General features: G+C 35.0%; 1 protein-coding gene across 3 annotated transcripts in view; it reads right to left on the reverse strand.

The window, feature by feature from the left end:
* The window catches only part of BRWD1 (bromodomain and WD repeat domain containing 1), a 107246-nt gene that overhangs the window by 41843 nt on the left and 45838 nt on the right, over positions 1–19565 (reverse strand). For all 3 annotated transcript variants that reach the window (XM_031685080.2, XM_072969321.1, XM_072969314.1), the window contains exons 19-27: positions 18215–18398; positions 14481–14574; positions 13754–13885; positions 7729–7826; positions 5296–5485; positions 4298–4423; positions 4099–4206; positions 993–1117; positions 234–316 (exon numbers count right to left, since the gene is read on the reverse strand). In XM_031685080.2, the coding sequence (XP_031540940.2) occupies positions 234–316; positions 993–1117; positions 4099–4206; positions 4298–4423; positions 5296–5485; positions 7729–7826; positions 13754–13885; positions 14481–14574; positions 18215–18398 (1140 nt within the window). The remainder of the gene's footprint in view (positions 1–233; positions 317–992; positions 1118–4098; positions 4207–4297; positions 4424–5295; positions 5486–7728; positions 7827–13753; positions 13886–14480; positions 14575–18214; positions 18399–19565) is intronic.

Raw genomic sequence — 19565 nt, forward strand, 5'->3', positions numbered from 1 at the left:
GGAAATAAAAGGTCTACTCTAGCCTTTAGTCAATGAGTAAGAAATCATCCTTCCAAAAGGTCCCCTACATACCAAGCCCTAAGCAAAATACACTTATCAATCACTTACACTTCTTTCTAGAATTTATATGGTTGCATCACCACAATAAGCAACACTACAACCAAAAAAATATGTCAATGAAACGAGAGAGAATTTCTCACGGTATAAATAAAACTCAGGAAGGACAGACTTACATGACTGCCAGTTCCTCTGTCTTGCTTCATCATAAAACTGACGTAACACAAGAAAGTCAATAACATCTGGCATATCATGATATCTAAACAGAAATAAAGGATTACTGAGTTTCCCGCATAGTACGTTGTAGTCTAGACCAACCATGTCCAAAAGAAATTCAATGGGGGAAAAGAAAGAAATTCAGTGGAAGCCAGATATGCAATGTTTAATTTTTGACTAAAGCAAAAAGGAACCAGCGAAATTCGTTTCAGTAGTTTGCTTCGTTTAACCCAGTGTATCTAAATGTTGGTTTACCACATAGGCCATACAGAATAATGAGGTGTTTCGCATGCTGCTTCTTTATACCAAGCCTTCCAAATCACTGTGCACACTAAGATCACACTCAGTTCAAATCAGTAATAGTTCACGTGCTCAACAGCCACACGTGGCTAACAGCTACCATACTGGGCAGCTCAGGTTTAGTCAATTATTTACTCTAATGTTTTCTCAAAAACAAATGCAGACGCAAATTCCTCTACAGGCCAGAATTCTCTACACATCTAAGTGGCAAGGAAAATGCATACACATGCTTGTGCCTAACTGCGGCTGCAACACCACTATTCTTCCTTCTAGTGGGCCCATCAGAACTTCAGCTTATACCTTAGGCTGTTCACAGTGCTCCACTGCTTACCCTGCAGCTGACGTGGAAAGGGAGTGCTAACCAGCAAGAAGGAAAACTGAAATATAAAAAATTCCACACACACAAGAGTAACACATACCTAATTGAGAAAGATTTGTCCGTAAGTTTTCCAGTTGCAGGATCTATAAATGCTAGTTTGAGGCAACAGAGTGTAGGGGGCCCAACCTCATATCGTATTCCAACTATTTTGACCAATTCTTGATCCTTTAACAGATATTTTTAAAAGAATAACTGTTAAAATAACGAAATTCCTTAAGACTGTAATTCTCCACATATTGCCAAATTAAGTCAATTCATAATTTAGAATTCCAAACCAGAAGAGGGATTTAATTTACCATTGATTACAATCATTTCTGCTAAATCTTCACATCTTTTTGGAGACAGGTATTTAATACTGTTTCTAGCATAAGGAATATACTCACTTCAGAAAAAACACAACAAAAGTGTAAGAAGGAATGCACAAATCTTCCATCAGCTCAATATCTAAAGACAATCACTGTGAACAATCTGAATTTCCTTCTGGCTTTCTTTTCTTCCTAGAGACACATTTTCATTATACAATTTTGTATTATGCAAGTCAAAATACACAGGCATTTGGTTTATTAAATATTCTTCCAAACCTTGATATTAAATCTCTACCTAATACATTTCAAAAAGTTATTTGTTGAGGATCTACTATGTGCTGTGACCTATTCTAGGCAGTAGGGATAAGACAGAGAACAGGAGACAGTTCCTACTATAACTGACTATCTTACTCATTAATGGATGTATCATAAGCCTTCCCCGTAATGTTTCCTAATTCTAAGAGTATGAGAAATCATTCATTCATTTATTCATTGCACAAATGTTATTGTTATAATGTACCAAACAAAGTGCTAAAAGTACAGCTGATTTTCATTATTCGCAGCATTCTTATAATTCTATAAAGTTACCTGAAACAGTAAATTACTGAATACTTAACCACTGCTCCTGGAGGAAATATACAGTTAGGTTGCTACAGGCCTCCAGTCACAACATTTCTGTCACCTAATTAATATAGTATCTTATTTTATGTGAGTTACTGTGTAAAGACATCTCACTTAATATATGTTGTTGATTCATTAAAACTGAACTGACAGCCACAGCACTGTAACTCAAGCCTAAACAAAGCTTATCTAACACGTCGTCTCCCCATGAAGTACAGAACTCACTTTCCTGTGCTTAGTAACACAATACAGCACTTCAGCACCACACATAGGGGCAATTTTAAACAGCAAATCACCAACAAAAAGCTTTAAAAAAGTGAAAAAAGTGGTATTAAATAGACTATAGAAAAGAACACTTATTTATAACATGAGAGCTCAGAGGTATCCCCTTGTTCAACCTCAGCTGGGAACATGCTAGGTGGGCAAAGTCAAGTTTTCTGCCACTCTGTGCATGTCTGCAAGTGAGTAGAAAGCATCCTGAGTATTGATTTTGGTGTTAAAAATAGCGTAGAGTGAGTAGGCAAGTTCACTATACAGAAATCTGAAAAATGTGGATCAAGTGTCCTCAGGTACACAGTGTGGTGTACAGTGTACAGTGAAGCAGACATAAATATGAATGTATCTAAAGACAAATTCATAGCAGTAGAGCCATTAAGCTGAATGAGTGTTAAGAACAGCTATCTTTGTTAAAATTAGTTTTTTCATCTTCTGACAGTTACTGAAAATATCAAAAACATAAAGTATAAAGAATAAAAATCACTTGTAATACTATTTTACATATAATCACCATTGACATATTAATGTCTTTATTTTGGTTGACTGTATGTCTTTAAATTCTTACGATAACCACAGACAATTTCACATCTTAGCAATACACTGTATGTGCCTAACAAATACTGTAAAAGCCTCAGTTACATTGTGAGCTCTACATAGTAGCCAACTGTGTGAATATACCATGGTTTGATTCATCAGTACTGTGGGATATGTGCACTTCTTCTAATTTTTTGTTTCTATAAACAGCGATATAGGATTACTCTGCTCATAAATTTTACATACTTCTGGTTGTTTCCTAAATTACCAGAAGTAAAATCAGTGATTCAAAGGTCTAAATATTTTCACTTTCAATTCCAATTGCCAAGAGACCCTCTTGAAAGCCTAGAGCTGTTTCATGTACCCTATCACCAAGTTGAATAACAGTTAACAAACCAAAACCTTTGCTATTGTTAAAACATGGTATTTTTTCCCTTTAAATGTTAAAAGAAAAATTATAAAATTGGTTAAGCACAGGGAAGCTAAAGTTTTTCCTGTATTTTATTACACATGAGGTTGAACATCTTTTCCAATGTGTATTTCTTCTTTTGAAAATCTGTCCTGAATATAAGCATTTTAAGATTAATGATATATACAGCCAAGCTGCCTTCCAGTAATATACAGTGTCCAGTGACAAGCATGTCTTCTACTGGATCTTTTTTTTTTTTTTGTATATATGTGTTTTTATTGAAGTATAGTCAATTCACAATGTTGTGTCAATTTCTGGTGTACAGCATAATGCTTCAGTCATACATGAGCATACATATATTCTTTTCCTATTCTTTTTCACCATTAGTTACTACAAGATACTGAATACAGTTCCCGTGCTATAGAGTATGAACCTATTGTTTATCTATTTTATATGTATTAGTATCTGAAAATCTTTAACTCCCAATTTATCCCTTCCCACCCCCACCCCCGTTACCATAAGTTTGTTTTCTATGTCTGTGAGTCTGTTTCTGTTTTATAAATAAGTTCATTTGTCTTTTTTTTAAGATTCCACATATAAGTGGTATCATACGGTATTTTTTTCTTTCTCTTTCTGGCTTACTTCACTTAGAATGACACTCTTTCTGGCTTACTTCACTTAGAATGACAATCTCCAGGTCCATTCATGCTGCTGCAAATGGCATTATTTTATTATTTTTTATGGCTGAGTAGTATTCCACTGTATAAATATACCACCACCTCTTTATCCAGTCATCTGTCAATGGACATTTAGATTGTTTCCATTTTCTACTGGATCTTAAGACTTACCAGGTAACAGCAAAAATATTCTTAAGTAGGACATTAATGGAAAGACAGTAATGAAAATATGCCTCCAATAGGTATTTTTAAGGAATTTATAAATAATTTAACTATATATGTATGTGCTAAATATTTAATAATATAGTGATACCATCATCTTACCCTGAGATCCATTTTTCTCCATGGCTCCTTGTTAGGGTTCAGTTCATAAATGTTATTTCTTCTGACAGCCTCAATATAAGCTTCATGACCCTGTCGAAAATATATTACCTACAAAAGGGAAGTATACGTTAAAAAATAAAAACCTTAGAGTAATATTAATTTTATATTTCATATTCATGTTTTAAATTTTATTACTCACCTCATCACCCATTTGAGGAACAAAAGGAGACTTTCGAAGTGTGGTGTCAGTTATCCAAACCGGAGGATGAAATTCATATAAATGTTCCATGTTTGTAAGCTCTGCCTGAGTTATCCTCTGCAAATTCTGCCAAGGGGACGAGAACAAAGCTTAATAGAATAGAAAGGGGCAGCACGTGCTGTTTAATTGAAAAACAGAAGAAACGTCACCATTCAGAATGACTGTTTCACGTGGCGTGTCACCTAACGACTAGTTTTTAAGCAGCATACACATCTGGTCCTTGAACGTACATAGGAACACTATCAGTTGTGCAAGCATTCACTACAGCTCTACCTAGCACTTGCCTACAGTCTCTTGGATTTCTAACAGATCCTTTCTAGCACTTCACATCCTATGAAACGGGGCTACTTTCCAACCTAAATGCTCTTCAACACACTGAGCCTGCCTGACCGACACTCCACTCTGCATTTCACCACAGGCTAATCTTCACAGGGAATCTTTCTCTTTTTTTCCTTTTTCAGGGAATCTCCTCTCGACTTCAGGTTTTAACAATAGTAATTTTAAAACATGACCACAAATTCTTTAATACTTCTCCTTCCCTCTGTAAGAGGCAGAGCCGAGGTCCCCTCCACTCTAGTGTAGGCTCCACTTGCTTCTAACAAATAGAATAAAGCAGAAGTGACAATGTGTGACTGTTAAGACTAGATCATAAAAGGCTTAATTTTCAGATTCACTCAGAAAGGTTTAAGTGCCAAGTCTAACTCACAGCAGATTAGAAAGAGAAGTTTCAGTAATAAAGCTGCTTTTTTTTTGTAAAAAATAAAGTTTACTTCCATTTTACATCTGACTCCTGATGACGCAACATCAATCAAAAAATACACACATACATACATACGTACATAAAGGCTCCAGTTTCCCAATAAGTTCTAATTTCTAAATATGGACAGAAACTATGAAAGTGTAGATAGGTGTTATTTTTAAAGATATACTTTTCTTACCTCTTTTTTAGGCTTATTTTCTTTCTTTCTCTTTCGTCTCCGTTTTGGAGGAGATAAATTCTCAGTAGACATTTCATCCTCTGAACTACTACAAAATCGGGTAATTCGTCGACGAGATGACGTTCGTAAAGGAGGCTGCAAATTGATGCCTGCATCAGCTGTCCAATCCGAATACCTAGACGAAGAGTCACTAGAAAAGGAAAATACTTTAAGTTGTATGGAATCAGAATCTAAGTCCTAATAGTAAATTAATCCTATAACCTTAAGAGAGGAGGAGACAAGAAGGAGGGAAGAAGAAAGATTCTAGGAAGATACAACTGAACAATCTGCCCTCACTAACAAGGAATACTGAAATGACCACAGATCATGAGAAAAAGAGAAAAATCTTCACTGACATTGGAAATTAGGGAAAGACAAAGCCTGAGAAACGTTTTTTAAGTCCACTTTGGATGAGCCCTCATGTAAGACAACATCTAGAGCCAACTAGTAACTCCGCTTTCCCAACGTGAAGGGCAGTTACAAAGACAGCAGGGACAGCGCAGAAAGTGTTAAGAGCAGCACGCGCTGGAGGCAGCCAAGAAAGTTTCACTGGAGTGAAAACCATCAGCAACACACTGAGAAGCACAAGGAAAGCATGGCCACACCAAACAGAGAGTCATAAGTGGGCAGAGTTTCTTGCCAAGAGGGGGACCATCCCTGATGTGAGAAAAGATCCACAGAGGGACGAGTCCTAGCCCACCCTAGAACAACAGCAGAGTCAAACAGGAAACAAGGACCAGAAAACTAGGCCCTGGCCCACTCCTAGCTTCAACAAACACCGTAGAGGACAAAGGCCCTCTACTGGGGCCATCACTAACTAACCACATACCTCTCAGGCTCAACAAAACACACACATTTCCAAAAGCTATTTATTATAATTGTTATTTTTGTATGAGTATTTTACATTATAAGAAGAGCTTTTTAAGAATCTTAGGAGCATGTGCTTTGTATAATCAAATTCAAGAAAAGCCGAATTAAAAAGACAATGAATACAGAGATGGAAAGGACAATGGTGATTGCCAACGGCAGGCGGCACAGAGTGGAGAATTGCTATTTAATAGGTATACCATTGCAGTTCTGCAAGATGAATTCTGGAGACTGGGTACACAACAATGTGACTGTACTGTAACACTACTGAACTGTACAGTTAAAAATAGTTAAGATGGTAAATTTTATGTTCTGAATATTTTACCATTAAAATTAAAAGACAAAAACAAACAACAAAAACAAGAATAGACAAGTGTTCTAGAAATCACTTCAGCTCTTAAGCATACTAGAATAAAAGAAGACAAGAAAGGAAGCAGCTGGGAGTATGTATGGTGGGCTGTAAAGCACAGTATTAATGGAAATGAAAATAAAATCATCTGAGTCATAGTAAGAAGGGAGAATTTTCTAGGCTTGGTGATGGAAATGCTGTGAAGAGAGAATGACACCCAGGTTTCTGGCTTGAGCATCTGCCAGGACAAAGCTGATGTTTACAAAGAAGAGGAACAGACGTTAACTCTTAGTCTCATGAAATTCGGATACCAAAACTAAAAAGGTAACACATGATACAAAATTAAGTTTCTATTTTAAGGCAGGACAAGAAAAATTAAAAATAAAATTCTCTCTCTGTCCATTTGGGCCTCCTCCTTCCCTAATATGCAGTGTGCATCTGTATTACATTGCACATTAACCAGAGCTCCTCAAAGGTGGGGATGCCTGCTTGACTGTAAAGATCATTTTTTTTCTTTCTTCTGAGGCTAGCAATGTAACTTCTTAAAAGAACAGCACGCTTTCCCAGCTCTGCAGGGGGTCGTGGTACTTGCTGCTCACTTCGTACATGCTTACCTGGACCCTGTACTCTTGGTGAACTTTATGTAAAATATCAGTATGTCATTCAGATGTACCATCATTTGTCTTAAATATGTTTATGACTGTGCCTTCAACTTCTAACAGGCAAAACAGTTTCCAAAGTTTCCGGAGAATCTACTTCCCAGCTTATAATCCTCAATTTGGCTCAAATAAAATTCCCTTTATTTTTCGACTTAACTTGATAGTTAACTGAATTTTCATTAACATATGCAATAATTAATAATAAATTTAACAGTGGTTTTACCACACAGATTTTGGATACTACTTTCTATAAACACAGCCCAAAACTAAACTGATGTTTTTAATACACGTATTTTACACTGTTGGCTCAAATGTTTTATAGCCAAACAAAAATACCCAAAATATTTTCTATAGAAATAACTATTAATCCAGCTTTCTTCTCCTTTTAGATGTATTAACAACTCAATGTCAATTGCTCCACAGTTGTGAGCTCTTATATCTTGAATGCCATTCACGTATGACTCCATTTAAGGTTATAACTAAAATGTTTAAAAGATCAGAACAACTAAAAATAGATACCTTGAACTTTCGCTGTCACTGTCACTTCTTCTGTCACTTTTCCATTCTTCTTCTTCAGAAGAAGAACAAGAACCTTCACTTTGATCACAGGAAGTCTCCTAATTTGGGGGGGGATAAAAAATCTTGATCTCTGAGATTAAATAACACAAGTCAAGAAAAACCAGTCGCCCTAATCATAAGTAAGCATGATAACTGAGTAATAAAATATAACTGGATAAATTTAAAAAGCAAATGTCTTTACTACATCCTTTTACTTATCAAGGCATTAGACCACAGAGAGTATTTGTGAGACCTAACACAATTGATGACTATTAACAAAAGAAACTGATACAATAGGCTATTCTCTGAGTGAAGTTAGTAAGTCAATATAAATGTTCTCAGTGCTTTGGACTTAAGCCACTGTAATAGGTGGGTAGTGGTATCTCACCGTCGTTACTTTCAATTCCCTAATGACAGATATATGATGTTGAGTGACTTTTCATATGCTTATTTACCATCTGTGTATCTTCTTTAACAGCTGTCCATTAGATCTCTTAACGATTTTTAAATTGGACTGTGTTCTTCCTGAGTTTTAAGAATACAAGTCCTTTATCAGATTCGAGTTTCACAAATATCTTCTTCTAGTCTGTGGCTTGTCTTTTCATTCTCTTAACAGTATCTTCCAGGTTTTTCTACTTCTCAAGTTTTTCTGTCAAGGACCGTGCCTTTGGTACTGTATCTACAAAGTCATCAAAGTCACCTAGATTTTATTATGTGTCATCTCTTAGAAATTTTATAGTTTTGTGTTTTACATTTACATTAAGTTTATGATATATTTTGAGTTAGTTTTTATGAAAAGACTCTGCCTAGGTTTGTTTTTTTTTTTTGCATTTGAATATACGATTGTTCCAGCACCGCTTGTTGAGAAGATCATGCTTTGTCCATTGAGTTGGTAAGTTGCTCCTCTGTCAAACACTAGTGGACTGTATTTGTATTGGTCTATTTCTGGGTTCCACTTTCTGTTCCATTGATCTATGCGTCTATTCTTTCACCAGTAATAACTGTCTTAAAAACTAGATTTATACTAAGTCTTAATGTCAAGTAGTACCTATCAGGCCTGCACCTCTATTATTTTTCAGTATTCTGTTAGCTATTCTGGGTTTTTTCTTCTCCAAATAAACTTCAGAACCTCTTTACCAATATCCATGAAAGCAACTTGCTGAGACTCTGACTGGGATTGTGTTGAATCTATAGATGAAATTGGGTAGAACTAATATCCTAACAAAGATGCAAAGCACAGGAACTCTCATTCATTGTTGATCAGAATACACAACGTAATACAGCCACTTTCGGTAACAATTTGGCATTTTCTTACAGAGCTAAACACAGACTTATCATAGAGGAACATTAAACTCATATAACTAGAAAGAAGTCAATGTGAAAAGGCTACATACTGTTTGACCCTACTATATGGCATTCTGGAAGAGTCAAAACTATGGGAACAGTAAAAGTATTAGTGTCTGCCAGTGGCTCAGGAAGAGGGAGGGAGTGAGGATTAGGTCTGGGGAGGCGGGCAGGTTAGGGCAGTAGAACTATTCTGTACGATACTCTTGTGGTCCATACATAACATTACGCACTTGTAAAAACCCAGACAACACAGAGTGATCCCTAATGTAAACCATGGAATTTAGTTAATGATAATACACAAAACTGGTTCATCAGCTGTCGCAACTGTACCACACTAAATCAAGATGTTACTAACAGGAAAGACTTGAGCAGAGAGAGAAAGAGCATAGGGAACTCACTATACTTACTGCATAGTCTTCTGTAAACCTAAACTAACACATGAAGTCTTAAAGGGAAGAGGGGAACAAAGGACTATCTGACTTCCACAACCCTAACAGTTACAGCCTACTTTAAGTTCCGGTCTTGGATACTAAGCAGCTACTTTTAAATTGAAGCTCAACCTTCTCCTGTAACAGCCATTTACATTAAGTACATCGTTAACAGATAATAAAAATGCCACTGGGAAACAAAACCAAAAACATGAAATCACAAGGAAATATCTGCGTTCTTTACTTCATTTGAATAGGCAAAATGCAAAGTAAACATCTAAAAAGAGTTCCTCAAAATATGCACCCAGTGCTAGTCCAGGCAGGTTCTGGGCCCTACCACAGTAGATCTATGGAAAAGGAGTCAGCTTTTTATGCTCAAAATAGACTTCTTAAAAGTCACAGTAATAAAACAAATTCTTAAAATCTACTACCTGGAAACAGTGTACTCTACAAAAATTGTTTCACAGTTTTTATCTCAATTAACTCTCAAAACACCTCTGTAAACAGAGGCCGGGTTAATTACCATAAAGCTAATGAAGCATTAGTTTCAGAGGCTTTTGATTTAACTTGCCTACCAAGGCCTCGTGTCTATTTGAATCTGAGTCTTCTTTCTCTAAAGAAGGTCCCTAAAATTATATAAGATTCAAACACCACAAATTTTGGATCCACCTTGCCTATGAGTTTTGTATTGTCTCAAGTCACTGCTTGCCCAAGACTGCCACTTCACATATAGAGAAACCCAAGGCTGAAAAATATGTAAAGTAATATGCCTGGAGTTACAGCAGATTAAGTATTAAAAATGGAATTGGAGATTCGGCCAACTCTAAAATCCATACTTTTTCTATCACTGTTTTCCAAACCAAAACAGAATGGGACTACCATACATATATATACACACACCGATCTTTACCCATGTGCAAAAACACAGGAGAATGAGTTCATACTACTGTAGGTAAACTACACAACACAAAGTTATGATTTATTTCAAAAGGTCAAGAGGACTTAACATTCTACATTATATTTAAAACTTCCCTATTAATTGAAAATATACCAAGTTAAAAGACTTAAAAAGGAAAAACATAAGCTTAATACTACCGATGATCTAAAAAGAAAAAAAGCAATCTATAAGTATGCCTGATTCTTCAAAAAGAACACTTAAGAAAATAAGACTTAGTTGGTATTTTCCCTAGCATAGTAAAATGCGTCTCCATAGAGACCTAACACAGAGTATCTCACTTAATGTGAAAGTAACAGACACATTTCCACCAACAACAGGAGACGGTCCACTATCACCACTATTATTCAACAATGTACTACAAGTATTAAACAACACAATTAGGCAAGAGAAATCAATTACAAGTGTAAAACTTAGAGAAGTAGCAAAACTGAATGTTGTATAAACGAGAGCGTACCTGGAAAACTTCAAGGAGTCCAATGATAAAATTAACTCACAAATTCAGTAACATAGCAGGATATGTGAAAAAATTAAAAACAGGTGGGAGGCCAAAGCCATGAAAGAAATATGGCCAAAAGACATTAACAGACAAAGCACAAAGATGAAAAAAGACTCTAAATATGTAAAAGAGATGTTCAACTTTACACACAAAAAAATTCAAAGTAAAACTACGCTGTGAAATGAACCAAAGACAAAAGACAAATACTGTGATTCCACTTAACATGAGGTATCTAGAATAGCAAATTCATAGAGACAGAAAGTAGAAGGGAGGTTACCAGGGGCTGGGGAGAGAAGAAAATGGGGAATTACTGTTTAATGAGAACAGAGTTGCTGTCTGGGATGATAAAAAAGTGCTAGAAATGTACAGCGGTAATGGCTGCACATATCTGTAAATGTAGTTAATGCCACTGAACTATATGCTTAAAAACAGTTAAAATGGTAAACTGCATGTTATACATATTCTATCACAAAAAAATAGCCAAAACATAATAAAATAAAACTAACATACCACCTCTCAGCAATTAAATTGGCAAAAATGAGAAAGTGTAACACACCCTGTTGGTAAAAAGTAGGGAAACAAGCACTCGAATGCAAGGAGGGAGTCTCCTTTATGAGGAATTTTTATCAGCATCTCATAAAATGTACATGCAGTTATCTTTGGACCCAGCAATCCCATTTCAAGGAATGTACCCACCAAATTACATCTCCAACAGTAGAAAACTACATACATATACAAGATTTTTCATTGTAGCATTATTTAAAATAAAACCACTGGGAACATCCTAAATGCTCGTAACCAGAAGAGCAGTTAAATAAACTTTGTTACAATCACACAACTTAAATATACTGCAACTCTTTAAAAAAAAAAAAGTGAGGAAGACATTTACGAACTGATGTAATTTCAAGAATATTTTAAGTGGAAAAAAAAAAAACCCAAGTGCAAAAGAGTATCTGTAGTATGCTATACTTTGTGTACAAAAGGAGAAATCATAAAATACACATTTATCTGACCGAAATGTATAGGGAAAAAAAAAAAAACCACAGGAAGGATAAGCCAGAAACTCCTGAGGAAGGGCGGTAACATTTATCACAATCACCCAAAATCAATAAAGGTTACAATACGCTCAATATGATATAAATAAGAAGAAAATAATGTAAGAACAGTGTCATTACATAAAACAAAATCATTTAACTGAATGGTTTTAATTATAATAGCAACTAACATTATTGAATATTAGGGTTTTAAGCACTTTACAAGACTAACTACATGAATTTCCACAACACCTCTGAGGGACATACTACTAATTTCTTTTAGAGATAACAGGTAGAGGCACAGAAAGTTTAAGCAACTTGTCAAAGTGGAAAAATGTGGATTTAAATTCAAACCTTTTGTTTGACTACTATTCTAATGCTTTAGAGAGGAATCTGAATAAATTATTCATCCTTATGAAACATTTCGATCCTTAAAACATAACTGATTAGAAAATATGGCCATTCTAACATTAAACTTTGAAAACTCTACAAAAATATTGGTTTCCCTAAGAAAACCAAGTTAAAGAAAAGTAACTTACATACGATTATTGAAAAGTCAAGCAAAAGGGTTAGACAAAGACTTCTTAGATAATGACAGCAAAAGCACAGGAACCATGCAAAAAACAAACCAGACTTCATCAAAATGCTTCTGTGCGTCAGAAGAAATCAGCAAAGCAGTGAAAAGACAACCCAATAAATGGGAGAAAATATTTCAGAGCCACATATCTGATATAAAGGGCTCGTATCCAGAATATATAAAGAACTCTTACAGTAATAAGGAAAAGACAACCAAATTGAAAAATGGGCAACAGATTTGCACAGACATTTCTCCACAGATACACAAGTGGAAAACAAGCACAACAAACATATGCAACATCATTAATCTTCAGGGAAACGTAAATCAAAACCACAGTGAGATACCACTTCTCATCCACCAGGATAACTGAAATCAAAAGGACAGACAATAACAAATGTGGACAAGGATGTGGAGAAACTAGAAACCTCACACATTACTGACTGGGAATATAAAATAGTGCAGCCACTTTGGAAAACAGTCTGGCAACTCCTCAAAAGGCTAAAAACAGTTACCATATAACCCACCAAACCAACTAGATATATATCCAAACGAACTAAAAACTTATGTCCAAACAAAAATCTGTACATGAATGTTGATGAGCAGCAATATCCGTAACAGTCAAAAAAGTAGAAATAATACCAAATGTCCACCAGCTGAAGAGTGGGTGAACAAAGTGCGCTCTAATATATAATGGAATATTGGGCAATGAAAAAGAAGGAAAGTATTGATCCATGCTAAAAATGGAATGAGCCTTGAAAACATCACACTAAGTGAAAAAAGCCAGTCACAGGATCAGACTGTATGCTTCCATTAGATGAAAGGCCCAGAATACGGAAATCCACAAGGATAGAAAGATCAGTGGCTGCAGGGGCTTGGGAGGGGTGGGAATGGGAACTACCTGAAAATGGGTAGAGAGCTTCTTTTTAGGTGATTAAAATTTTTTGAAATTAAATAGTGGCAGTGATGGCACAATTCTGTTAATATACTAAAACCACTGAATGCTACAGTTGTATGGTACAACAAAGCTGTTCAATACTGTTATAGAAATTCAAAATGTGAAATTTTCACATAATTTCAGGGTATAGTCAAACAACTATAAAGACAAATTATTTAAGTTTTTCTGTGTTTTAAAGTTATGAAACTCACATGTCTTATGGAGCTTGAAGATTCATTTCCAGAAGATAAGTCAAGCCGTCCAAGATTTCTTCTACCATAGTTTGGGTATTTACGCCTACATGTCCTCTGCCTAGACTGTGACATCAAAACCACCGAATCAGACTGAAACACAAACGTGCAGATGAAAAATCAACACCTAAAATATAAGTACAATCTTCAATAAAGTATTTGGCATTCTATCAAATACCCAAAAGGATTTAAGGCAAAAATAATAAGTAATAATAATAGTTCAAAAAATAAAAATCCTTGAATGGATATTTTTGCCATACATTTTTAATCAAGCTTAGGTTTTGTTTTTTTTTTTTTTTTTACTTTTTAAGGTACTTAGAACACATGACTAAATTTAGGCACATTAGATCAGCATTTTCCAAACTAAATTTTAAGTTAATTGGTTTACTATTAAAAAAAATAATAACAATAATCCAAAAAGGAAACCACTTTAAAATATATGGGCTGGTCATGTTCTAGTGGTTATTAGACAATAATTTTCTAGCATCCTTCAGCACTGTTAGGCATTAAGCTACTGCCTGCAAGTTTCAAAGCCACTTCTAATAGCTGTATAACACTTCATGACTACTGTTTAAAATTCCAAACGAAAGACTAATATTACTAATATTCTTAACTGATCAAAAAGAAAAGTATAAATTTCTGCTAATTTCTAGTTTGATTATTCCTAAGAAAATGGAATTTACGTTACCTTTTGTGAGGGCTGGAGAGTCTTCCTCTTTCTTCCAATTATGTAAAGATTTCTTTCTTCTTCACCTTTCTCTATTCTGAAGTCTTCCAACTTCCTACAAATTCAAGTACCCAGTTATATTGGTTACTGATAAGTAAAGGATATAAAGAGGCAAAGTTAATAATGATTCTAGGAATCATAACTTAAATACTTTTTAAATTAATACAGAAAATTCCTAAATTTATAACAAAACTTGTGCAAGCTGTACTTCGTAAGAAATTCAATATAAACAAAATCTCAGAGGCAGATAGGAAGTCTTATTTTTCATATTTAGCACAGAAATATCCATTCATTTAAAAAACATTTTTAGTGACTTTTTATTTTTTATTTATTTTATTTTTTTAAGTTTTTGGTGGGAAGGTAATTAGGTTTATCTATTTAATTTTTTTTTTTAATGGAGGTTCTGGTGATTGAACCGAAGACCTCATGCATGCTAAGCAAGTGCTCTACCACTTGAGCTACACCCTCCCCCCAGAAATACTCATTCATTCTGATCGACCCTATGAGGACCAACTCAAATAGCACCTCTTATATTAGCTACTCAAGATGTTTCTATGATTTTCCAAGATTGCAATTCCTTTCTCTAAAGAAAAAATAAGAACAGAATCCCCCTCCAAACTTACTCAAACTGCATGTTTTATAATTTCCAGAAAACCAGAACAGATATGCTACTGGTTCTTCTAACCACAAATATTTCACTCACATGACACAAAACAAAGTTTATAATGTTATGAGGACCAATTTCAGAACCAGAGACCTTCCACCATGAGGAAGGTACTGAAGATCATTTTCCTTCTTTGTGATTAGAAAATCCAAGCAACTAAATGTCCTTTTACTCCAGTTTGAACACTGTTGAAAACACATGGCTTCATGCTTTGTGTTCACTATAAAATTCCACTGGAAAAGTTTCAAAGCTGACTTTGTACACATGCTCCAAGATATAACTGGACACTCAAATACAAGCACAAAAGACAGAAACGGATTTCTAAGGAAATCACTTTTTTCTCAAGATACAGCTGCAGCCCACATTCGTATGACAGCCAAGCACTATACACAGGGGAGTTCTAAACCAGACTCCACCCTTCACAAGTCATTAGTTTCTATGTATTTAAGGAACTATATGAGATTTTTCACTTGCAGCCAAATGAAATTCCTACCCCATTCCTGTCTGCTTCCCTTTGTTTTGACAAGGAAACACTACATACTATTCATACTCAATCAATAACAAAGCAAAGGAACACTCTAGACCTTCATAAGTACCATGTTCAACTGTGTACAATTCCACGTCTAATGAGATACTCAGCTAGTAAAAGTGACATTATGAAAGATGACAAAGTGCATATGCGATTCATTCATTCTTCTACAATGAATACAATTTCTATTACTGGATTAAGACAAACTACATACCTCAACTCTAGTCCCAACCAGAACTGCCTTTACTGGGAAGCAAGACTGTGTGTTCAACTTTCTGCACAGTAGGATCATTTATCTCCTCACACTTTTATCTATTACCTAAATTTTTCAAATTGGACACATACTACTGTTATAGTCAGAAAACAGATTTTAATTTCTCTTAATCCTTATCAAAGGACACCCTAATAAACGTTATGTAAAATTCATCATTGCTCCCATTACAAAGATTGTTGACAAGGACACTGATCACCACTGTTATCACTCAGCATCTCCTTCCTAAAATCTCATGTGTATTTTAGAATACAGCTCCAGAAAGAGCTACGTTCTTCTTTGGGAAAATCATACTGTGGCAGTGACTCACAAAATTCTTTCTTCTTTCTTCCTTAGAAATAAAATCTCAATTTTCATCTAGGTTCTTTGCTGCCCTAAATAGAGACTGTATTATCCCACCTCCTCTGTAGCTAAGTATGTCCACATGACGACATTCTGGGCAATGAGTTATGAGCAGAAACAGCATGTGGGACCATTAAGTTCACTGACATAAAATTCCTTCTACTACAGATGTCCTTTTTGCCTTCTTCTGCCTTCTATTCCTTCTTCTGACCTAAATCTCAACCTCCATCACACGTACAGTATGTGACAGCTATCATAAAGTCCCGCTATCTTGGACCTTGAGGTGACTGACCTTCAGATTGGAAGTCAGAAACAGAGGAGCCTGAGTCCCTAACTAATTAGGAAACCATGATTTTGCCTGAAACTGTTTGCAGTTTTCTCTTACGTTAAGAGAATAAATGCTTGCTTAAAGAACTGTTCTTCAGGTCTTTCATTCCTGATACCTGTTGCTTCCCTTGATTTTGACAACAAAAAGTATCACAAAATGACACTTTCGGTTCTGATGACCATGCAGCTCAGATATTTTAAGACTCAACTATTAAGGCTTAATTATAGCATACTACATAAATGATGGTGATTTTATCTGTTTCTCACCCCAAATCCAGATTTTGTTTTTCACTGTTTTATTGTATACTTGGAAACATTCTTAAATTCAATGTACAAAATATAATTATTACTCAATATTACTCCACCAATCACTGAAACTCTTTCAGCTAAACACATGAAAACTTTTACAAAATTATCCTCAAGAGACACAAACGTGACAGAATAGTGAAACATTTTAGATACCAATGTAAAATAGCATCTGTGGCCTGTTTTGATAACCTGAAAATCAAGCATATTACAAGCTACAAGGCAGCAAGAAAGAGCCTAATCGTCCACACTACAGTCATGAAATATCACTTCTCACTTCAAGAAGACAGGGCTGCTTAAAAGACTGATCCTAGAAGGTCAAGAAATTTACAAGATGAACCTGTTAACGCCTTACCACGCCTGACAGCAAAGACACTATGCAAGGCTACTACAGTCATTTCAAAAGAAGCCAACCTGAAGAAGTTCCTCCTGTCCAGAGACAGAACAGTTTAAACATCAATAAGGATATCAGAAAAAAGGTGAATCATAGCAGTGTGATTTACACAGTGAAAAACAGACACACCAACTGGCCACTGCAAGAGGATAAAAGGGACTGAATCTTTATTTTGAAGGAAAATAAGGCAAAATAAGCAATTATCTATTCAGTTTTTTACATACAAATTTTACTACTGGATAATCAAATAGTAAAGATGAGTAAATTTTTGTTTAGAAGTATCCAAGATAACAAAGACTTCAGAGTTGGATTTATACCCCTAATGAATTAATGAATCTAGGCAGTGAGCATCAACGCCTGCTAGCATCACAGAAAAATTATGTGCCTTCTGATGGAATTTTACCACTTATGAAATAGTCTTGCAAAACACTAAAAATATTTATGACATCTGAAACAACTGTAACTGTAAACAATGACTGGCTCTTTGATTCTACTGAGAAACTTCATTTTTAAGATATGACAATGGCATTATGGTTATATTTTAAGACAATTCCTTATCTTTCAGAAATACATACTGACATACTTATGGACAAAATAATATTATGTCTGGGATATCTTTTAAAATAATACTGAAGGAAGAAAAGGTAGGTGTTTGTATAGGTGAAATAAGATTGGTTATGAAAAATTTTACCACAGTAAAGTTAGAAAACAATTCTGACATTTTTCTACCACAAGTAAAATATATTCCAACCCATTACTAAAATATAAATGATTATTTCTACTAATGATGAAAATGTGCAAATAACCATATAGATATACCTTCACAGATAAAAATGGTATTAATAGATATCCTAAAACAAACCTAAATATGCCTAGTGGTACCTCTGGTACAACCACCCTTCGCTTCCAAGCCTGCAGGTCGCGTTCTGTAGCAATCTGACTACGTGGAGCGTTCTGGTGCATTTGACGAACACCTTCCACTTGTCCACTACGACGCAGACCAATATTTGGAGGGGACTGGATGTCTAAGCTTAGTCTTCTAAAACCTAGGGGGGAATTGTCAAGAAAAGGTTCCAAAACAAACTTCAATCAAATATACATTTAACATGTAATAAGCATATACGTTCCTCCTAATAAGATACAAACCAAAAATAAAAACATACTAAAAAAAGAATCTTTTTTTTTGTTTGTATTTTTGGTCCACCTATTTTGTTTTTAGGGTTTTTTTTTTTTTTGTAAGTGGGGGTAATTAGGTTTATTCATTTATTTTTTTAAATGGAGGTACTGGGGACTGACCCCAGGACCTCCCAAGTACTCTACCACCAAGCTATACCTTCCCCCACTATAAGACTCATTATCATTTCTTTTTGAGATTAGCAAAACTACCCAAGAGCTCAAGAGATGAATGAATAAAATCAGATATAGTCACACAATGGAGTACAGAATAGTCAAAAGTAATCTGATTCAACAATTAAGTACTCTTATATAGCACTATATGAAGGAAATTAAGTCTCTTTATAAACCTTTTTATAAAGTTTAAAAACAAATAAATGCCTTATATTAGTATGTTTAAGAATGTCAAATCTGTTTTTTTTTTAAAGGCAAAGGAAGGATCAACATAAGATTCAAAACAGCTTTATCTTGGGAATGGGAAACAGGGCAGGATCACAGAAAGAAATATAGATTATTATCGTAATTTAAAACAAATAAAAGAGAAGCACGTGTGAATCAATGATAAGAGTATGTCACGAACAAAGAAAATTTAACAGACCCAAGTCTTTGAGGATAGAATCCAACACAATTACATATATAAAAATAAAACTTAAAGCATAAGGCACTAATTTTAAAGTCTTATTTCTAAAGAGAATTACTGAAACTTTTAGACATAATAGTTACAGCAAATAAAAATCTAAAGCACAGTTATGTGGCAGACTAGATGAAAAAAGATCAAAGAGTGTGACAGGGCAGGCAGATCACAGAAACCATCCAGCCCTCAGCACAGCAGAGTGATAAAGAGACAGGGAAGTTTACAGCATTTTACAGACTCAACAAAGCTTCTCTAATCTTCCAGAGTTTTAACTTTCTCAGAGTGAGTTTTCAGTTGCGTAACAATCACCCATCGCTCCTAGATTATTTCCACTAATATAATTATTACTACATTCCAATATCAAGTACTTTGCCCTTAGGATTCACATCAAATCTTCTGATTCAGC

This window comes from Vicugna pacos, chromosome 1, assembly GCF_048564905.1.
Source record: "Vicugna pacos chromosome 1, VicPac4, whole genome shotgun sequence".
NCBI lineage: Eukaryota > Metazoa > Chordata > Mammalia > Artiodactyla > Camelidae > Vicugna > Vicugna pacos.